Genomic DNA, 22,799 nt, shown 5'->3' on the forward strand with positions numbered 1-22,799 from the left:
AAGCAGGTCAGGAGGGGGGCTGATGCATGATAACTGGAAACTGCAGAGAGTACTGGTAAGAGGAGGGGATGAAACAGAAGCGTGAGAGGAAGGAATGAGGAGATAAACAAACCCATAAAAACACATACATATAGAAAACACAACAGACTCACACACATACTCGCAGACACAACAACATACAACAATGCCAGGTGGGTTAAACCTGGGAACCACCTACAGGGCCATCGTCCCAGGACCTGAGAACCCCATTGTCGAAACTGAACCTTAAGTGTCCTTTTCACAGCAGTGCGCTGTCCTTGCGCCTGCGTGGACGTATCCATATCGGCTTCCGGTTTTTTCCACCTCCCGAGAACAATAGATTGGCTCCAACTGAGTCAGAACATTTTAAAGTGCATCAAAACTGCAATATATTCCCTCAGGAAACATAGTACCCAGTACTAAGATAACTTCAGAAAGCGAGAAAAATAAATTATAAAAGTGTAAACAACTCAAAAAACATATAGTAACCTAAAGTACAAGTGGTGCCATGTACATATACATATATACACACACCTATATATATATGTATACACACATACACACACACCCATGCATGAACGTGTATACCATCATGGGTGTGTGGGTAAGGAATAACAGTAACCAACCAAGAGATAAGTAGGTCAGCAGTTAGGTCAAATACCAACAGAAAAAGTAAACCACAGTGTAGAAATATATATCTATTAGAACATGTTAAATAAATGTAAAGGGGAGACAAAATAATTTGCGTGTCGATGTAGCAAAATAAAACATAATTACAAATATTGCGGGTTGTTTACACAATAATGATAATTGTATATTAACCAGGTTAGCTCTAGAATGTCAGTATAATATATTAGCTGAAAGGTTAAACAAAGAGTGAATGAAAGTGGATCCAATGAGTGACCACACAGATGTAATATTCACGGTCAGGCCTGGAGTTGGCGATATGTTAGGATGGTTAACCGTGATAAAGCAGGCGATGATTGTTAAGGTTGGTGCCGGCAGTGTGGCCTCCAGACATGGCTGCAGTTAGCCAAGCTAGCGCCGTCCTGCCATGCACTGTGGGGTAGTCACATCGTATCAAACAAAGTTTCAATAAAGTCATACCAAGTGAGATTACTCTTTTGCATGTTCTTGGCTGCGTTGATTGTGGGATTTGACAAAATCTTGGGCGTCTTTGAGAGATGCGAGTCGTCGTCTCTTTCCACCCTCGGTTGAAACCATTAGCTTAGCCGGATAGTGGAGTGCTGGTTTGAGGCCCAGATTGTAGAGATCCCTCATGACGTCCCAGTACACGGCCCGCTGTTCCAGTATTTCAGGGCAGTAGTCTTCGAAGATGTGTATCGGTGAGTCCTTGTACTTTAGTTTGCCCCTGCGTTTCCGAGCTTCCCGCACCACCAGCTCCCTCGTCTGGAATCGGTGGAAGCATATCACGATAGCACACGGTCTCTCACCGGGGCCTGGCTTTGCTGTTAGCGAGCGGTGGGCACGGTCCAGCTCCGGGGTCGACGACAGCGTGTGTTCACCCAAGACTTCGACCAGCAGTTGAGAGAAGAACGTTGTTGGGTTTGGACCTTCGATGTTTTCGGGTACGCCGACAATTCTTATGTTGTTCCGACGACTTCTGCTCTCCAAGTCTATTAGCTTAGCTTTTAGCCTCGCGTTCTCCTCGGTTACGAATGTTAGCTTGGTGTTCATAGCCAGCATATCCTGGCTGGTCGTGTCGGCAAACAGTTCTAGTGAGGAGAGACGCTTCTGGTTTTCCAGAAATGTGGTCTGAATACAGTCCAGCGTGTTGTTGAGTTTGGAAAAGGCGGAGTTAAACTCCGACGAGAGAGAAGTCTTGTGGTCCGCTAGCATTGTAGTTAGCGTAGCCATGATGGTACTTGCCGCCAGATCCTCCTTCCTTTGCTCCTCCTTTTTGGCTCTGTTAGACATTTTCTCATTTAGCGCGAAAAGGTATTAGTACTATTAAAACGTTAGTAGCAGTTACTGCATTCAGTCGAGCTATACAGAATGGTAGGAATGAGATTTGCGGGAGCGTGAAAAAAGTGTGACTACTCCATATTGTCGCCAACCGCTGACCCACAGATTTGTATTTTAAACCACCTCGGATACTATATCCTCTTGAAAATGAGAGTCGAGAACGCGAAATGGACATTCACAGTGACTTTTATCTCCACGACAATACATCGGCGAAGCTCTTTAGCTACGGAGCTAACGTGATAGCATCGGGCTTAAATGCAGATAGAAACAAAAGAAATAAACCCCTGACTGGAAGGATAGACAGAAAATCAACAATACTATTAAACCATAGACATGTAACTACACGGTTAATGCTTTCCAGGCTGGCGAAGCTTAACAATGCTGTTGCTAACGACGCCATTGAAGCTAACTTAGCAACGGGACTTCACAGAGCTATGCTAAAAACATTAGCTATCCACCTACGCCAGCCCTCATCTGCTCATCAACACCAGTGCTCACCTGCGTTCCAGCGATCGACGGCGCGACGAAGGACTTCACCTGATCATAGATGTGGTCGGCGGCCCGGAGACGGAGGAAGTCAAGGTGAGGTCGGCGGCTAGCGTGTCTGCTATCCATCTCAAAGTCCTCCTGGTTGTGTTGCTGTAGTCCGCCGCTAATACACCGATCCCACCTACAACTTTCTTCTTTGCAGTCTTCATTGTTCATTAAACAAATTGCAAAAGATTCACCAACACAGATGTCCAGAATACTGTGGAATTTTGAGATGAAAACAGAGCTTTTTGTATTGGATTCAATGGGGTCCGAATACTTCCGTTTCAGCGATTGACGTCACGCGCATACGTCATCATACATAGACGTTCTCAACCGGAAGTTTCGCGGGAAATTTAAAATTGCACTTTATAAGTTAACCCGGCCGTATTGGCATGTTTTGCAATGTTAAGATTTCATCATTGATATATAAACTATCAGACTGCGTGGTCGGTAGTAGTGGGTTTCAGTAGGCCTTTAAACGCTCATCTTGAAGTACCACAGTATTTTGTGAAAGTGGGTCAACAAAGACAAAAAGGCATTTTCCACATGCAAGTGGTTTAATAACAACCACATAAGATAACTTTGGCTCTTCCAGCTTGTATACCAACACTCGCTGATGTCAGAGTAATTTAAAGGTTGAGACAAATGTAAAAGCCAAATATCAACAAAAATAGCTGAATGTTATTGTGGAAAAAGTATATCCTAGCTAAGAAATATTTAAAAGATTCTTCATCCGAAGTAAACTCTTCAAAGTATTTAGTCGGACACACTTAATTCTACACTCGTGGGAAGTCTGTTTGGTTAACAAATTAAACAATTAAGGCCGTAGAAAACGATGCTGGATTTATTTGTGTACGAAGAAAATAAGCTTCAAGCAATTATAATTTGACCGTGAATTATAAAAAAAAGTTGCCTTTTATTCTGCACAATCACATAGAAAACCACCGATATCCTGGAGGGACTGATATATTATTCATATAAAAAAATATACAGAGGACTAAACAGATAATTAATTAGTGCAGCTGGGATAGGCTCCAGCACCCCCAGCACATTTTCTTATAATGATAAATGATAAATGGGTTATACTTGTATAGCGCTTTTCTACCTTCAAGGTACTCAAAGCGCTTTGACAGTATTTCCACATTCACCCATTCACACACACTTTCACACACTGATGGCGGGAGCTGCCACGCAAGGCGCTAACCAGCAGCCATCAGGAGCAACGGTGAAGTGTCTTGCCCAAGGACACAACGGACATGACTAGGATGGTAGAAGGTGGGGATTGAACCCCAGTAACCAGCAACCCTCCGATTGCTGGCACGGCCACTCTACCAACTTCGCCACGCCGTCCCGTTATGCTATTGATAAAGAAGGGAGTCAAAACGAGTCATAAAGTTTTCTTTCAGGGTACTCAAAATATAATCACTGTGAATATTGCACTACACTTACACAAAACAGTAGAAGCCATAGTGTATGGAAGTATTATTGTAGCAAAACAATCTGCTATTTTTTGTGTGTCTCAATCTGTGTGTGCGTGTGTGCGTGTGTGTGTGTGTGTGTGTGAGTGTGTGTGTGTGTGTGTGTGTGTGTGTGTGTGTGTGTGTGTGTGTGTGTGTGTGTGTGTGTGTGTGTGTGTGCAATCAGATCCTGTGTCTGTGCTTTAATTTGTGTGTCTGTTTAGTGTGTGTAAAAAGAATATGTGTCCCTCCCTGTTCTACTGTGTGTGAAGCAGGCACCCTCAATTGTCTGTCTTTTCTTCTGCCTATGCTCACTACTTGTCGGCATCTAACGCCCAGTGACAAACAAAGCTGGAATTAAATTCAGATTCCATTGGTGGGCAATACTGATAGTTGATACCAGACTGATACTTTTTACTTGAAACATCGTAATCATTGAATAATTTTGTCACTCTTGTTGTGCAAAATAACGACTAAAACAACAATGGAACAAAAATATAAATATAAATGTTGTGTAAAGATCCATCATAACAAAGTTTATGGTTTGTGAAACCTTTTATTTATATGTAAAATGAAATAAAGTCACATTTAACCCTTTTTTTCACCATGTAGACCACATTAGTTCAGGTCCAGAATAAAAACAAGTGCTCTTAAACCAACACTGAAGATTAAAAAACATAACTTGTGAAACCTCTTTTTTTTTTCAAATACGTAGCAAATAATCAATATAACTGGAATGTGTGATATTAAACTAATAATAGTCACTGCATGAAAAGAGACATGTGATTAATCAGGTTATTATGGATGGAATTAGAGATGTCCAATAATATCGGCCGATAAATGCTTTAAAATGTAATATCGGAAATTATCGGTAGCGGTTATTTTATTTAATTTATTTATTTATTTTTTATTAAATCAACATAAAAAACACAAGATACACTTACAATTAGTGCACCAACCGGAAAAACCTCCCTCCCCCATTTACACTCATTCACACAAAAGGGTTGTTTCTTTCTGTTATTAATATTCTCGTTCCTACATTATATATCAATATATATCAATACAGTCTGCAAGGGATACAGTCTGTAAGCACACATGATTGTGCGTGCTGCTGGTCCACTAATAGTACTAACCTTTAACAGTTAATTTTACTCATTGTCATTAATTACTAGTTTCTATGTAACTGTTTTTATATTGTTTTACTTTCTTTTTTATTCAAGAAAATGTTTTTAATTTATTTATCTTATTTTATTTTATAAATTAAAAAAAAAAGGACCTTATCTTCACCATACCTGGTTGTCCAAATTAGGCATAATAATGTGTTAATTCCACGACTGTATATATCGGTATCGGTTGATATCGGTATTGGTTGATATCGGTATTGGTATTTAAAGAGTTGGACAATATCGGATATCGGCAAAAAGCCATTATCGGACATCCCTAGATGGAATATTATATTTGTTATTGTCACGGCGCGGACTCGAACCCGCTTTTCCTCGGCAGCTGGAGCTGCGCGCTCGGACGCCCCTGCTCGCGCTGGGCGCAGCCCGCCCACGCAGACTGCCTCTTCGCCTTCTCCCTTGGATTTGACGAAAGATTCATTCAACACGCACCGACAACATCCTCTTGTGAATCTCACATTGTTAATTCCACAAATCGTCCGCACTCACCCCACACATCCATCAAAGGTTTTAAACCTGGTAAACCGCAGTTCTGCCTTGGTGTCGCCTCCTTCCCTTTGACCGATACACAACAGTTATATAGAATAGTGGCTTTGGGGCCCGAGCACCCACGTGGGATTGATGGCAATTTTCAATCTTTATAATCATTTTTGAAATCTTGTTGTTGTTAATTTTGAGGCGAGTTGGGTCTGTTTTACATAATAAAACAGTCACAAATCATGCAGTGTATAATTACCAAAGCCTAACCAAGATTTCATTGTGACCGATTATGAACTAATTGCACAATTATCTTGACTTTGAACACACTGTGCACAAGTGAATGAAGGGCATACTTACTCAACAGCCATACATATCACACTAAGGGTGGACGTATGGACAATGCCAACACTGTCATAAACATGTGGCATATAGTGAAACCACACTAAACAACGACAAACTAATTTTGGAAGAATATTTGCACACCTACACAACTTAAACACTACAGAACAAATTCCCAGAATTCCCTGCAGCACCAACTCTTTCGGGACGCTACAATATAAACAAACGCCATGGGTGGATCTACACCTAACATCCACTGTAATGATACCAAGTACAATAGCATATCTAGTCGATACTACTATGATTACATCGATATTTTTTAACATCACATGATCTTTGTTTTTTTAATTTATTTATATGGTGTTTATAAACTCAGGAAATATGTCCCTGGACACATGAGGACTTTGAATATGACCAATGTATGATCCTGTAACTACTTGGTATCAGATCGATACCTAAATGTGTGGTATCATCCAAAACTAACGTAAAGTATCAAAGAAGAGAAGAATACGTGATTATTACATTTTAACGGAAGTGTAGATAGAACATGTTGAAAGAAAAAATAAGCAGATATTAACAGTAAATGAACAAGTACACTACCGTTCAAAAGTTTGGGGTCACCCAAACAATTTTGTGGAATAGCCTTCATTTCTAAGAACAAGAATAGACTGTCGAGTTTCAGATGAAAGTTCTCTTTTTCTGGCCATTTTGAGCGTTTAATTGACCCCACAAATGTGATGCTCCAGAAACTCAATCTGCTCAAAGGAAGGTCAGTTTTGTAGCTTCTGTAACGAGCTAAACTGTTTTCAGATGTGTGAACATGATTGCACAAGGGTTTTCTAATCATCAATTAGCCTTCTGAGCCAATGAGCAAACACATTGTACCATTAGAACACTGGAGTGATAGTTGCTGGAAATGGGCCTCTATACACCTATGTAGATATTGCACCAAAAACCAGACATTTGCAGCTAGAATAGTCATTTACCACATTAGCAATGTATAGAGTGTATTTCTTTAAAGTTAAGACTAGTTTAAAGTTATCTTCATTGAAAAGTACAGTGCTTTTCCTTAAAAAATAAGGACATTTCAATGTGACCCCAAACTTTTGAACGGTAGTGTACATTAATAATCCATTTTTACAGTTTGTCCCTCATAATGTAGACAAAATAATAGAATGATAAATGACACGCTATGTTACTGCATACGTCAGCAGACTAATTAGGAGTCTTTGTTTGTTTACGTACTACTACAAGACAAGTTGTCTTGTTTGTTCACTATTTTATTTGAGGACTAATTTACAATAATAAACATATGTTTAATGTAGCCTAAGATTTTTTGTTACAATAAAGACCATCCATCCATCCATCCATCTTCTTCCGCTTATCTGAGGTCGGGTCGCGGGGGCAGTAGCCTAAGCAGGGAAACCCAGACTTCCCTCTCCCCAGCCACTTCGTCCAGCTCTTCCCGGGGGATCCCGAGGTGTTCCCAGGCCAGCCGAGAGACATAGTCTTCCCAACGTGTCCTGGGTCTTCCGCGTGACTTCCTACCGGTCGGACGTGCCCTGAACACCTCCCTAGGGAGGCGTTCGGATGGCATCCTGACCAGATGCCTGAACCACCTCATCTGGCTCCTCTCGATGTGGAGGAGCAGCGGCTTTACTTTGAGCTCCCCCCAGATGGCAGAGCTTCTCACCCTATCTCTAAGGGAGAGCCCCGCCACCCGGCGGAGGAAACTCATTTCGGCTGCTTGTACCCGTGATCTTGTCCTTTCGGTCATAACCCAAAGCTCATGACCATAGGTGAGGATGGGAACGTAGATCGGCCGGTAAATTGAGAGCTTTGCCTTCCGGCTCAGCTCCTTCTTCACCACAACGGATCGATACATCGTCTGCATTACTAAAGACGCCGCACCGATCCGCCTGTCGATCTCACGATCCACTCTTCCCTCACTTGTGAACAAGACTCCGAGGTACTTGGAGTTCAAGTAAAATAAAGACAATAATGAAATTTTTTGTGGTCCCCTTTATTTACAAAAAAGTACCGAAAAGTACCAACATACTTTTGGTACCGCTACCGGCACCAAAATATTGGTATCGGGACAACTCTAATACACACACTTTGAGCACCCACTGGCAGAAATGTAAATCGGCGCCTATGAATAGAGGTGGATATCTTTGGGCACTTCACGATTCGATTTGATTCTGATTCCTGGTGTGACGATTCGATTCAAAATCTATTCTCGATTTAACCCGATTGTCGTAATATATTATATACTATACTATCACCTTTTCCAAACAGGTTACAGATTACAAAAGCTTTTCTTAGCTGCAGACGTACGACAGTGTTGGCCTAAAATACGTATTTTTTTAAATGTATTGAAAAAATTTTTTTTTACAGAAAGTATATACTCATAATCAAAAACCCCAACCCAATCCCAACTTTACAATACCTTGGATTGAAATTTACAAAGCAATTGACCAGGGGGTGATCAAGGGTGATGGGTCAAATGCAGAGAATAATTTCGCCACACCTAGTTTGTGTGTGACACTTTAACTTTTTAACTTAACAAGACATGTAATTACAATACTCATTTAAATACAATACTGAAAAAAAGGAAAACCGTGAATTGATAAACACAAAGGTATCAATAATAATAACGATATCAATAACAGTTGCTTATTGTTTCCAATACAGAAATGTATTCTTAAAAAAATTGCAAAAAACATATATATTTATGTATATGTGTTTGGTTTTTAAAAAAATCGATTTTTTAAAATTACAAATCGATTTAGAATCGGAAAAAGTAAGAATAGCGATTTGAATGTGAATGTATTTATTGTAGCACTCCTAATATTGAATATAAATGTTGCCTTTATTTATTATAAATTAAAGCAACTTTTTGTTGTTAATTTGCTTTACAATAGTGACAAATTATTCAATGACCATGACATTTTAAGGATAAAGTATGAATTGGAAGTTAAATGTGCTGTTTGCAACTTCCTCACAGTAACATTTTCTAAGCAAAAAAATATAACAAAAACACCACCGGCAAGTTTGTGTTACCATTGATGGTTTAACAAAACACATTTGTTTGACAATTGTCTGTACTTTTCACAATTACAAAGTTAGTGTAATAAAATTTTTTACCGGCCCGAATAAAATGATTGGTGTTTATGGAGCGCGTGCACACGTGCAAAAGCAGTCCGAGAGAAGCCACAAACAACTTGCAGTCATGTTGTTGTTATGTTAGAATATACATTGAATGACAGCTAATGCTAGCTGTCCAAATAGTTATTATCAGCTAACAACACCTAAAGCTAATGCACGTGCATGTGTTGAGTACGTTCGTAATTACAATATTACGTACGAGAAGCCGGAAGAGGGCAGGATATTGCCTGTATTCTGACACGTGACTTCTTCCCATAAGTGAAAACCAGTGGTGGTCAACCAAGCCAAGAGGGCTGTTGTACAGCAAGCAGCGGGCGAACTATCTGAGTACAAAAGAGGCTTCAATCTTCCTGCAAAAAGCAGATACAAGAAAAAAGTCAAACTTTGCAATGGAATAGATCAAATATTTTATCAAAAAAAGATTTGTCAACTGATATCAAGGATTATACCTTGGTAACATATCGAACTATTGTGCTCCAGACGCCATTCTACACGACAAAAGTGATGGAAACTTGTAAAAGCATGGAGGTCTACAGCTTGTTTGTGTGTGACTGGGTCAAGGACATTTGTATCAAGACTCTCTCGGGTAATCATGCATCGTTTTTGCTCGGGTAAGGTTGCATTTCATGATTTAACTTCGCACCTGAATAAGCCATGTTTGTTGCTGTTGCACGTGCCATTTGCGACTAGCCTGTTTTTTCCCATCAAAATATAATTATTGACCTCAACATTGTGTTTGTGCATGAAGCTTTTGGTAAAAGTCTTTAGATTTTGCTCACATTTGCTTTCTTTTATTGTGACACGCCGAGTTGGTGATTTTCGAAACACTCGTAGCAAACATATGTTTAGGAAATACAAATAATATTGAGATAACACTTGAATGAGAAATAATAACTGTAAAAGTATATCAAACAAAGCGTCAACAAAGTGATCACTGCAATCTCATACATTCTTCGACTATACTGGAGTGTGAGCTGCGTGCTTTTGTCATCATTGTTTCGTAAAATCTAGCACTTTTCCAACCTTTTTGATTACCTCTCGAGGAACTCTGAAGAAACGTTTATCCTTTTCGCTATTTGAACGATTCGTACAGCCGAAAACAACACAAGCATTAGGCATTTTTTCTTGGTACCCATTGAGAACAATGGGCGGAATGTGAGCCAGACACAAAGTCAGTAAAATCAGAAGCAATATTGTGTAAATTACACTGGAAAGTTGGCACCCTCGAGGCATCTGTGTAAATGTTGTAAACAGCCCCTTTAGCTTCAGTCTCGTTAACATCACTGGGTGCTGTGTGCTAACTAGTGGTAACTGGAGGGAAAAGGAAGTTGAAAGGTTTTGTTTGCACACGCGTGAATCACAACACAGCCACAGAACTTGTTTACACGTACACACACACACACAGACACACACACACACACACACACACACACACACACACACACACACACACACACACACACACACACACACACACACACACACACACACTCACGTACAAACACACACACATTTCTAAAAACAGACACGCACAGAGATAAACACAGACACAAATTAGAATAAGGACACAAGGATCTGATAATGTGTATTCAAACATGTTTTGCTATAACAATACTGCCGTAATGGTGCATCTGTTTTTTTTTTTTGCATGCACTATACTTCACAAAATGCATTACAATTAAACATGTACCAGTTGACATATAAGTACACTGACCCACCTCTGCCGAAAGGGAAATTATTGGTTAATAAAGTGGAACACTGAACACATTTCTGATGTCTTTGTTAAAAAATACTACAAATTAGTGTCAAAGATATGTCATGTTGTTTTAATGGGACATTATGCCTGCCTAATAACTCAAGTTTACAATTTTGCGTGTATAGCTCCACCAATATTTCCTGGATGCAATGACACAATTATGTACACCTGTATATGTAGGGTCTAAATCAAGGGTTTCCAACCTGTTGCTCTAGTTGCCATGTATTTTCATTTGAAGAAACAATCTAACACAGGGGTGTCAAAGTCAAGCCCCAGATCTGGCCCGCGAATGAAATATCTGTGGCCATTTATCTATGATGATATTTGATTAGTATTAGAACCGGCCCGCAGGCCACAGCCACCTGTTGCTGTTTTGCACGCGCCAATACTCCATCAGTGTTGGCGCTAGAAATTTTCAAAATGGGTCAAGTCATAAAAATGGGGTCCCACAGTACATTTTTGGGGTTCCACTTTTTTATAACTATTTTGAAAACAAATGATAAATGTATGCATTATCCTGTTATATCTCACATTCCATATTGTGTTTTGGAAACAGGTTGTCATAAATGTTACTTAATTCATTAAAAAAAATCATACAAAAGAAAACACATTTTTATGCATATGTAAAATGTATTCAGTTATAAACATTCATTAACTTTCCAACTTTACCGCTGCCGGTATTTTTTTCTATATTTTTATCGTAATATTTTCAGAATGTGTTTGTTCTATTTTTGGTCAAAGTAAGACAATGTAAACAATCTGAAGTGACTTTATTTTTTAGTTTTAATGCCGTGATTTTAATAGTCCGGGCCGCGTGTGCACAGATTTTCCTCCATGCGCCCCCTGAGCTAAAATGAGTTTGACACCCCTGATCTAAGATTTAGCAACTTCAAAATATGGAGGCAAGGATTTGCACATGGTCAGACAACACTGCAATTTGCTTCAGTATTATGCTCTTACTTTTGCAAGCATTTTGCAGAAACCAGAAATGATACGTATGGACATGACATAAACTGCAGATGAACCAGATTTTGTTCCTTGTGCTGTTCAAAAACTCGGTGTTATTTGCAGTTATTTGCAGATACCGACATTTGGTTTTCATCTAGCTTTCAGAGGAAAAATGTTGAAGACCCCTGGCCTAAATGAATAGACTATACCGTTGTGTTAATAACTAAATTAGGTTCCACTACTGAGTCTAATTGTCCTTATGATTTTTTTCTTTTTTTGGTGGTTGCTGAAGATGATCGGAATTTCAAAGGTAAGAACATCTTTATCTTTATTGAATGCCTCTGACACAGTACATTCTACTAAAATGTATTGCATCTATACTGACATGACCAGGGCTGTCGTATAGAGGGGAAGGTGATGGCAATTCTAAGGGCCCACAGTTCGCTGAGGCACACACTGAGCCCCTGGTAGCCTCTGTGACAAAATGTTTATGCATACACTGAATTAATATATATTCATAGGAATGAATCTGAATTCAAACAAAGCCACAAGTCATTCAATATTCTAATTTTAATCATTTCAATGTCCCCCTTTGCCCCTTCCTAGGAAGCAATGCGTGAGGATAGGAGAACACAAATCAGACAGTTTTTTTAGATATATCTTGTGGTGTACCCCAGGGGTCAGTTCTTAGACCAAAACTATTCAATGTCTTTATAAATAGCATCAATAAAAGCATGAAAAACCTCAAGTTAATACAATGTGCAGATGACACTACTGCATTCTGCTCAGGGGAAAACACGAATGAAGTAATGGTGCAGTTAGAAATACACAAACTAAAATAATGATTTGATAAACACAGATTATCTTTGAAATTAAGTAAAACTAAATTAATGCTATTTAGAAATAGTAAGGAAAATAGTCAAATACAAATAGATGGTGTACGTATTGATGTAGTGCAGTAATTTTTTTTAGGAGTTATCATAGATAATAAAATGAGCTGGAAACAGCACATCAAGCCCATACAATATAAAGTTGCAAGGAATTTTTCAGTATTGAATATGGCACAAGGACACCTGAATCAAAAGTCACTCCATACTCTATAATGTTTATTGGTGTTACCATACCTGAGTTACTGTGTAGATATATGGGGGAACAATCATAAAAGTACAGTTGATTCACTAACAGTACTGCAGAAAAGATCACTCAGAGTAATACATAAGGCTGCATATAGAACATACCTCTCTTCATTGGTTCTAAAATATTGAAATTAACTGATCTTGTACATTTTCAAACTGCAACAATCATGTAAAAAGCAAATAACAATTGACTGCCCAGAAATATACAACAGTATTTCTATACAAAAGAAGAGAAATGCAATCTCTGGAATAAACAGAACCTAAAGTATTTATATACACACACAACTTTGAAAGTTAGTTATTTACGTATTTTACTGTATGTGGGATTAAACTATGGAATGGATTGAGTAAAGAATTTAAACAATGTACTAGCATGAGCCAGTTTAAGTAAAAATACAAGCAGATGGTGTTTACTAGGTATACTAAAGAAGTGTTGAAGCAAAGGGACTGATATTACAATCATGTACTCTTTGTGTGACTGGGTTAGAATATGAATAAGTTCCTCTTTACACTAGATTTGTCCCGATACCAATATGTTGGTACCAGTGCCAAAATGTATTTCGATACTTTTCAAAATAAAGGGGACCACCAAAAACTTTTGGTTTCATTTAACAAAAAAATCTTACCATACGTTTAACATATGGTTCTTATTGCTCTCAAAGAACAATTTTAGAAGAATAAAATAAACATTATAAAACTTTCCTTGTTGCACTCAAAGAACAATTTACAATGTTATATATTACATATAGCCTACCATAATCTAGGACTAGGTTGGAATATAATAGAAAACTTTATTGGCATTATGCTTTATGATTTATGGCTGCCGCTCCTGGTCTATGCTTTAAGAAAAAATACAATCATTAGTAAATACTAAAAACAATACTATGGATGAAAGTAAACAGAAATTACATTTAGCAGGTAAAACACACATTGTTAAACATAAAACAATTGTAGGAATTTGTTACAAAATTCAGCCATTTCACTTGCATTAGTTTGCGTTACGTTGGCAGTTTGGCTTCCGCTAAATAATTGGCATCAAGCCAAGCAGCCATGTGCGCGCCTAAGTATCTATTTGGCACAACAGGGTAGCTAGTTAACTATATAACTTGTCGATCTGGCTACTTGTTATTGAATCGTTTAGCTAAGTTTGAAGCAAAGTTGGTAATACTTCAATCATGCCACCTTTAGCAAGGCATGTTTTAAAGCAGCGCTTGCAGCGTGGCACTTCTGTGCTTAACGCACCGTCTTTATTACCAATAGGTAGAATGTATTTTATTTGCCAGTTTTCCTCTCCTCACTGTTTTCTCCTTGTGCGTGCTGTGAGTGTGTGCGCTGATATGCTAAACATGCTCTTCCGCTCTATACGTCACCGCCGCACGGCAGCATGCGGATGAAACACGGTACCGGTATTTTTCAAATGCAGTATCATACCGTTTTGAATTCATTAGTACCGCGGTACTTTATTAGTACCGGTATACCATACAACCCCATTTTACACTAATGTACTCCTTCTGAATTATTTGTTACTTCTTATCACTTGCTACCTTTTGTTTTTTTCTTAATTTTTTTAAATTTTTTCTGCTTACGGCACAAGGGTGGGACCAGACAATCTTTGCTTCTTCACTTGAGCAAAATGTGTGCTTGACAATTTTTGACATGTTTCCAATAAATTAAATTGAATTGATATGAATTCCTAAAAATGGTTTGGTCCACTCGGCGGTTCGTTCTTCCCGTCATTGTTCTTCCTCATCGAAATGAAGTGAGCAAAAGCTATCTACAGTTCCATGACGATTAATTTTTTGTTTTTGTTTGATCAGCCATTTTACTGCTGTGTTACTTGCACCGTTTGGGAAGAATTAAGGTATGTAAATAACAATTTTAAAACTCTATATGCGTAAATATCTCATTTCACAACGTATAGATTTTTGCGACTTATCGTATGGTGTGGCTAAAATATGGACAAACATTATTTTTCTTCTAAAATTTAGTGGTTAGGGCTTATATAATGGTGCGTTCTGTTGTCTGGAAAATATGGTATTTATATATTTTGTCTCCGTTTTTGAAGGTTAAAAATACATTAAAATGCATCAATTAAGATTGTTTTAAAAATCTTTTTTTGTTTGTTTTCTTTCAATTAAATAAAACAGTTACCCAAGCAGAGCAACAAATAGAAGAAGGCGAGAAGACAACAGATTTATTACAATTACCCAAGGGGTCAACGTGACACCGAATGCATCTGCTCTAAAGGGTAGGATGCGGACATGACGTTGCGAGTGACGCGTTTCATCACAAATATCTGAGTATTAAAGTGCTCAGAATGGTAAACTTAGTTAGATATATGATTAATGTTCCTGTCAATTACAGAAAAACAATTCCTTGTCTGTAACAACATGATAAATCATAAGTTGGTTTTGGTATGTAGCGAGCCACAATGACTACCGGTGGGTTTGCCTTTGGCCCCAAATACACCCCTGATCAGACCACAATTGTCTTCTATGACAATGTGGTGATTTCAGTCGGAATATGTTCAGGTAATGAAAAGAGGAGTGATGTTTGTGGGTCTTTCATGGAATCTGCTTCTATTGTTTGGCTGCATTATTAACGTATTTTCCGGACTGTAAGCCGAACTTTGAACTCTGCAACTTATACAAAGGTAACTTACGTAGTAGTAACACCAACTCAGAGACACTGAAAAGGTGTCATTGTTTGTGCTATGGCGCTCTTTTTGGATGAGTTTTCTCACTGCAGGTGCTGCGGGTTGAAAGTCTACAGTATTTCCCACTTTTTTGTGCCTTGAACCGAAAGTAGAAGTGCTGTTCAGTCTACTATAGCGTTTCTACTCTTGTTTTTTTTTAATTCATCACTCTAAGCAACGTTTGTAAGTTTTACAATATAACTTAAAAAATGTATATCTACTAAACGTCACCTTTGATAGGAATGTTTAATGCATACATGCTAAATCAAAAATCAGTGTATGTTTTGTATAACTCACTGATTGTTCCACATCCAACATACTGTCTTGAAGTGTGTAGTAGTGTCTGTAAAACATATTTGAATCCAATCTTCCTTCTGCAGAAAAGAGCCGTAAAAATGCAAAAAAGAAGAATTCCCTGCAAATACATACAGGGAATCAACAAACTGAATATTAAAACAATTAAAGTTAATAAAATGTTATGACCTGGCAGAGTATAATATCCTAAAAATCGTGTACAAAGCACATTCAACAATTCTACCAAACAACATTTAAAACAGATTTGTAAAAAGAGAAAGTAGTTATAATCTGAAAGGAACTGAGATCTTTAATAAATCTACATTTAGAACGGTGATAATGGCAATATGTATTTCAATCAGAGGTGTTAGATTATGGAACAAATTTGACAGTAGAATAAAACAATATACATCTCTTTCGGTATTCCAAAAAAAAAAAAATTGAATAGTGGTGATTAAAAGATATGACTAAGTAGAATTATTTCTTCATTATTGGTTTAAATATTGTAAAATAGGGGGCAAATATTATAAGTTTTTAACTTTATTCTGCTCCTTTTTATTCATGTTTTATTTTAATTTTATGTTGATTGATTTATTTTTTATTTTATTTCTTTGTTGTATTTTTTATTAATTAAATAAATAAATTAACTGAACTGAATTGAACTCCTATCATAATATAATCAAACTAGCTTTGTTAGCATGAACTAATGTGCTAACACTTTTACATGTGTCTGTGTTACTGTTATTAACTTACAATAGCATTCTTTTTATATTGTATTAGTTTCACAAATTCCTCTGTAAATTCGTAAAAACGTCAACGTGCAGTTATTGCCTCTGTTTAGCTGATTGAAGAGCTAGCTTCCGCAGCTAGTGGGTCCATGATGATGACTTCTCTTTTGTTTGATCAGCTGTTTTACTGCTGTGTTACAGGCCCTATTTGGAAACCATTAAAGTATGGCTTGAGTCACGTCATTACCATGTTTAATTAAGTGATTACTTGGCGTACCACTAGAAGGAGCCCGCTAACCACTTGTTAGTATGCGTACCACAGTTTGAGAATCACTGGCCTAAACTGTAACCAACAATAATGATAAATGAGTGACTGCTTTTTTGAATATCTACTGACAATTACAATGAACCTCAGGGTTAGCTGGGATGTATTGGAAAAAAACCTACACCAGAAACATCTATTAAGAAAACTCTTAAGTATCAGTAAGTCTGACAGCGCATTGTCAGTGCCGCCAGTACAAGTATTCTCTATTCTATTCTATTTAGTGCATCATTTACACTTCAGTGACAGTACTGCCTTGTACCTCACAGAGGCAATGTTGCACTCTTTGTAACAAAGCAGAACTGTTTCCATTCTGCATGACTGGCAAGCAGAACCTCATCTGTCTTTGTTCAGAGTAGAGGTCATAAAACTGGCAGCCTGGCTGGTTTTAATAACATTCTGCAAATAGCAGAGTGCAAAAATATGTGCGTAAAATATTTGTTTGTAGGTGTGTGATGCAATTACAATTTTATCTTACTGCAATAAAAATGGAACATTTCAATGATTTGTAGAACAAGGATATAACAAATCCCACACTGTACTAAACATTTCAATTTTATTGGGTTTCTCTTGGTTTAAGGTCAATTTAATGCTGACTTTGTAGTTTGGAGGCCAAACCGCAGTGTTATCAATATGACATCATCATACAATTTGCATAATTGTCTATGACATACGTCTTTTTTTAACAAAAAGCTAAGTAAAGTTGTACATACTGTATATTTAAAGACAAATCTGTGTGGCAGGTTTGTGTTGTTGATATCAACATATGTTTTTCTTGTAACAATATTATAATTATAAACATAATATAATTGTAATTATACTATGTAACACAGGCTGCACTTTGTACACTCCTGAATCTCCCTGAATGTTAGAAAACATCCATCCATCCATTTTTTACCGCTTGTCCCTCTCGGTAAGTTATATAGAAGAAAAATAATAAAACACATAGAAGTTTCAATAGGACCATTACGGTATTCTGCATCGCCTACTCAGGCCCTATTGACAATCGAACACATAATGACAGCACAACAGACACACTTTGGGCAACACAAAGAGCAACTTCCTATAAGCAAGCTAAAGTGTCTTTGACCATTTCCTGCGGAATTTAACTGCATACAAATATAACAGTTTTACATTCAATTTCCCATTCATATTAACCTAAGGTCTACCATATTGTAGCTCAGCGTCACCATAGCTGCTGGTAAATTTAGTCCGCCTGTAGCATGATCAAGATTTAGAAGTGTCACTTAAACAATATTTTGAGATTCAATCTTGTCCTGATACATGTATCGTTAAGCCAGAATGCTGCTGCTAATGTGTGCAGATCTCCTTGCAGGGTTTTAGCCCACAGTGTTGAGCGCTTTGATTAATGCTTCTTGTCTGTTGCTCAATCTGTCAGACAGCAGAAATGCAGGTAGATAATACTAAGGGGAGTCAGTGACACACAAAAACACAGGGCGACATAGTGATATTCCAAAATAAATAAAGAAGACTGTTGAAGTGAAAGGTTTATGTCCCAAATCGACCAAGAAAATGGTTTTATGTGGGTCTTCACAATGAAATTAAGAAATAAAACTCTACTGACTCCAGCTGAGTTCGCTCTGCTCCATAGCTCCAGGGACATGCCGTCCTCATGTCTTGTCCAAATAAACAGCAAGTGGTTCCTTTATCCTCAAGAAAAGTAGCAACCAGACCACATTCACAACCTGAGAACTTGAAGTCTGATTTACTAAGATACAAACACCATGCGGTAAACAGCTTGTGCAATCTATAAAATAGCGTGCACTATTACTGGGCGTGTTGCGTGTGATTTATTAAGGCTGCACGTACAATTGAAATAGGGTTCCCGCAGGGCATTACAAAGCATTAAAAGTCATTATGTCAGGGTTGTCCCTGACAGTTTGGTCAAGTTTTAGTTTGCCTCTGCATTTGTCTTGGTTTCCTGTTCTTAGTTTCCTGTCAGTGCTTTTATTTTGTCTTCATTTCCTGATTCTCCCTGAGTGCTTTGTCCCCTCAGCTGTGGCTGATTGGCACGTGGCCACACCTGGTGCCAGTCAGCCAGCTGCCTATTTAAACCTGTCCTGCCCTCCAGTCACGGCTGGATCATTGTCATTACAATACTTGTCACTTGTCACTTACCTTCTACCTATTTGTCGTTGTAGCTCCGTCTACTTTTGTCCACTCCGCTTTAGTCATAGTTCCTTCGTGTCACAGTAAGTGTTTTTGTTTATTGTCCACAGTTAGCTTTGTGCTATTTTAGTTTATAGCTTAGTTTGTTCTCCGCCTTGTGCGCGCATTTTGTTTGTTCCCTTTTGTTTGTTTTTTGCCAGAGTATTTTAATTAAATCATGTTTTCCCATTCAATGCCTGCCATCATCTCTGTTCGTCAACTACAAACTCTGACACATTAAAGTGATTTTGACAAAATTAAGGGCTTAATGGCATTAAAAAGCAATACATTTGATGTTCAGAACCATTAAAACATTTACACAATTGTAGGATTGGGCCGATAGTAGTAAGTAAATCAATCAAACAGTAAATTAAAATTAACGCCATAACTTTGCCGTCATCAGTACATTTCTACATCTGTCTGTGTTTCTTTTCGTCGGCTGTGACTTTCAAACTGGATACAAGAGGTTTTGTATAAGGTCCGGTCCGAATGCGTGAAAAGCGCTGCCTCAATACGGCAAATTAAAATCGGCTCTGGGGTCCCAAACTTTGCCATTCTTTGGTCACTGTAGGCATGTACTCCTTAACTCTGACATCATGTCATGTTAATGAGGAAGCTGAGCTTTTTTCATACACTACTACTTTGTTTCAGTCATCTCTAGTTCAACACACATGAGCTAACTTGGCTAACATTAGCAGCTCTCGTGACGCAGGCCCCTCACAGTGGCCGAGGATCGACAAATGAGGCAATTCTCAAAACTCTTAGTATTTTTACAAGTGTTCAATTCAGATATTATGCTTCTACCTTATAATATGCAGTCGTGGTTAAACGTTTACATACACTTGTAAAGGACATAATGTCATGGCTATCTTGAGTTTCCAAATATTTCTACAACTGTTATTGTTTTGTGATAGAGTGATTGGAGCACATACTTGTTTGTCACAAAAAAAATTCATGAAGATTGGTTCTTTTATGAATTTATTATGGGTCTACTGAAAATGTGACCAAATCTGTTGGGTCAAAAGTATACATACAGCAACATACATTATTAATTTTGGTGATGTAGAAAAGTTACAATCAAATCAAATTAGCTTCATGGCATGGCCTCTTAACTTCATGTGAGTGATTATGATTGACGACACCTGTTGACTTCTTTAAACCCCTTCAAATAGGGCTCATGTGATGCAGTTATTAGACTTGGTTACAAACGCGGGAATGGGAAAGTCAAAGGAACTCAGCACAGATCTGAAAAAACGAATCATCGACTGAAACAAGTCAAAAAAGTCACTTGGAGCCATTTCAAAGCAGCTTAAGGTCCCAAGAGCAACTGTGCAGACAATTGTTTGTTAGTGTAAAGTGCATGACACAGTTTTGTCACTGCCACGATCAGGAAGAAAATGCAAGCTATCACCTGCTGCTGAGAGAAAATTGGTCAGGATGATCAAGAGTCAACCCAGAACAACCAAAAAGCAGGTCTGCAATGAATTGGAAGCTGCTGGAACACAGGTGTCAGTGTCCACAATCATCGCCATGGAGTGAGAGGCTACCATGCAAGAAGGAAGCCCTTGCTCCAGAAGCGACACCTTAAGGCTCGTCTAAAGCTTGCTGCTGATCACATGGACAAAGATAAGGCCTTCTGGAGGAAAGTTCTGTGGTCAGATGAAACAAAAAATTGAGCTCTTTGGCCACAATACCCAGTAATATGTTTGGAGCAGAAAGGGTGAGGTCTTTAATCCCAGGAACATCAATTCCTACCATCAATCATGGTGGTGGTAGTGCTGCCAATGGAACTGGTGCTTTACAGACAGTAAATGGGACAATGAAAAAGGAGGATTCTTCAAATTCTTCAGGACAACCTAAAATCCTCAGCCCGGAGGTTGGGTCTTGGGCGCAGTTGGGTGTTCCAATAGGACAATGACCAAACACATGTCAATAGTGGTAAATGAATGGCCAAATCAGGCTAGAATTAAGGTTTTAGAATAGCATTCCCAAAGTCCTGACTTAAACCCCATTGAGAACATGTGGACAATGCTGAAGAAACAAGTCCATGTCAGAAAACCAACAAATTTAGCTGAACTGCACCAATTTTGTCAAGAGGAGTGGTCAAAAATTCAACCAGAAGCTTGCCAGAAGCTTGTGGGTGGCTACCAAAAGTGCCGTATTGCAATGAAACTTGCCAAGGGACATGTAACCAAATATTAACATTGTTGTATGTATACTTTTGACCCAGCAGATTTGGTCACATTTTCAGTAGACCCATAATAAATTCATAAAAGAACCAAACTTCATGAATGTTTTTTGTGACAAACAAGTATGTGCTCCAATCACTCTATCACAAAAAAATAAGAGTTGTAGAAATGAGTGGAATCTCAAGACAGTCATGACATTGTTCTTTACAAGTTTATGTCAACTTTTGACCACAACTGTATATAACAAATTACCTGCCATACAAAAAAAAAAAAAATTTTTTTTTTTAAATAAAGCATAAAATATTTCTAGTTAAGAAAAAAATGTTTTATTTCATTCTGTTAATTTTGTAAATTAATGATAAATGGGTTATACTTGTATAGCGCTTTTCTACCTTCAAGGTACTCAAAGCGCTTTGACAGTATTTCCACATTCACCCATTCACACACACATTCACACACTGATGGAGGGAGCTGCCCTGCAAGGCGCTACAAGCAGCCATCAGGAGCAAGGGTGAAGTGTCTTTCCCAAGGACACAACAGACGTGACTAGGATGGTAGAAGGTGGGGATTCAACCCCAGTAACCAACAACCCTCCGATTGCTGGCACGGCCACTCTACCAACTTCGCCACGCCGTCCCTGTACTGAACAAAACCCTTTGAACAACTTGTATGTTGAAGAAATACAAAAAAAAAGAACTCGTAAGATGGGTAAATTTGTTTTTATTCTTCGTGAAGCAAAACACTCACACTGTCTCTAACATTTGCAATCAAATTGATTTCCACTAACGAAAATGTGTTTAACAGATACATAATGTAAAGATGTGTTCTAATACTTCTGAGTAAGTCAGGTCATATAAAAACCTTTTTTTTTTTTTTAAATATACCGTATCTTCCGGACTATAAGCCACTACTTTTTTCCCACAATTTGAACCCTGCAGATAATAAAAGGGTGTGGCTAATTGATGAATTTTTATTTAACGGCCATAATGTTTTGTATTCAACAAATAGTTTTCATAGACCACCGACAGAGACACTGAAAAGGGGTTTTATTGTTTGTGGTTTGGTGCCATCTTTTGGACGAGTTCGATCACTGCAGGTTGAAAATGTACTTCCTGTTTCGTGCCTTGAACTGGAAGTATAACCGTCCACAGCTTTCTGCTCAAAAGGTTTCTTCATTCATCACGCCAAGCAACGTTTGTAGGTTTTACAATATAACTAAAACAATTTTTACTTACTAAACTGTCCCATATTTGATGCCTGTAGAAGTGTTTTCATGCATATTTTTTGTGCTATCGTAATGTAATGAAGCTAGTGTTGTTAGCTGTAGTGAATATGCTAACACGTTTACAAGCGTCCGTGTTAGTATTATTAACTTACAAAGGCATTCTTTTTGTATTGTTTC

The 22,799-nt window shown here is 38.1% G+C and overlaps 1 protein-coding gene across 1 annotated transcript in view; it reads left to right on the forward strand.

Moving 5' to 3' along the window:
• LOC133656006 (gamma-aminobutyric acid type B receptor subunit 1-like) overlaps positions 1–22,799 on the forward strand; it is a 507,931-nt gene that overhangs the window by 23,215 nt on the left and 461,917 nt on the right. Inside the window, exon 3 of the mRNA XM_062056726.1 lies at positions 12,157–12,174. Coding sequence (XP_061912710.1) covers positions 12,157–12,174 — 18 coding nt within the window. The remainder of the gene's footprint in view (positions 1–12,156; positions 12,175–22,799) is intronic.

This window comes from Entelurus aequoreus, linkage group LG08 (assembly GCF_033978785.1).
Source record: "Entelurus aequoreus isolate RoL-2023_Sb linkage group LG08, RoL_Eaeq_v1.1, whole genome shotgun sequence".
Classification (NCBI taxonomy): Eukaryota; Metazoa; Chordata; class Actinopteri; order Syngnathiformes; family Syngnathidae; genus Entelurus; species Entelurus aequoreus.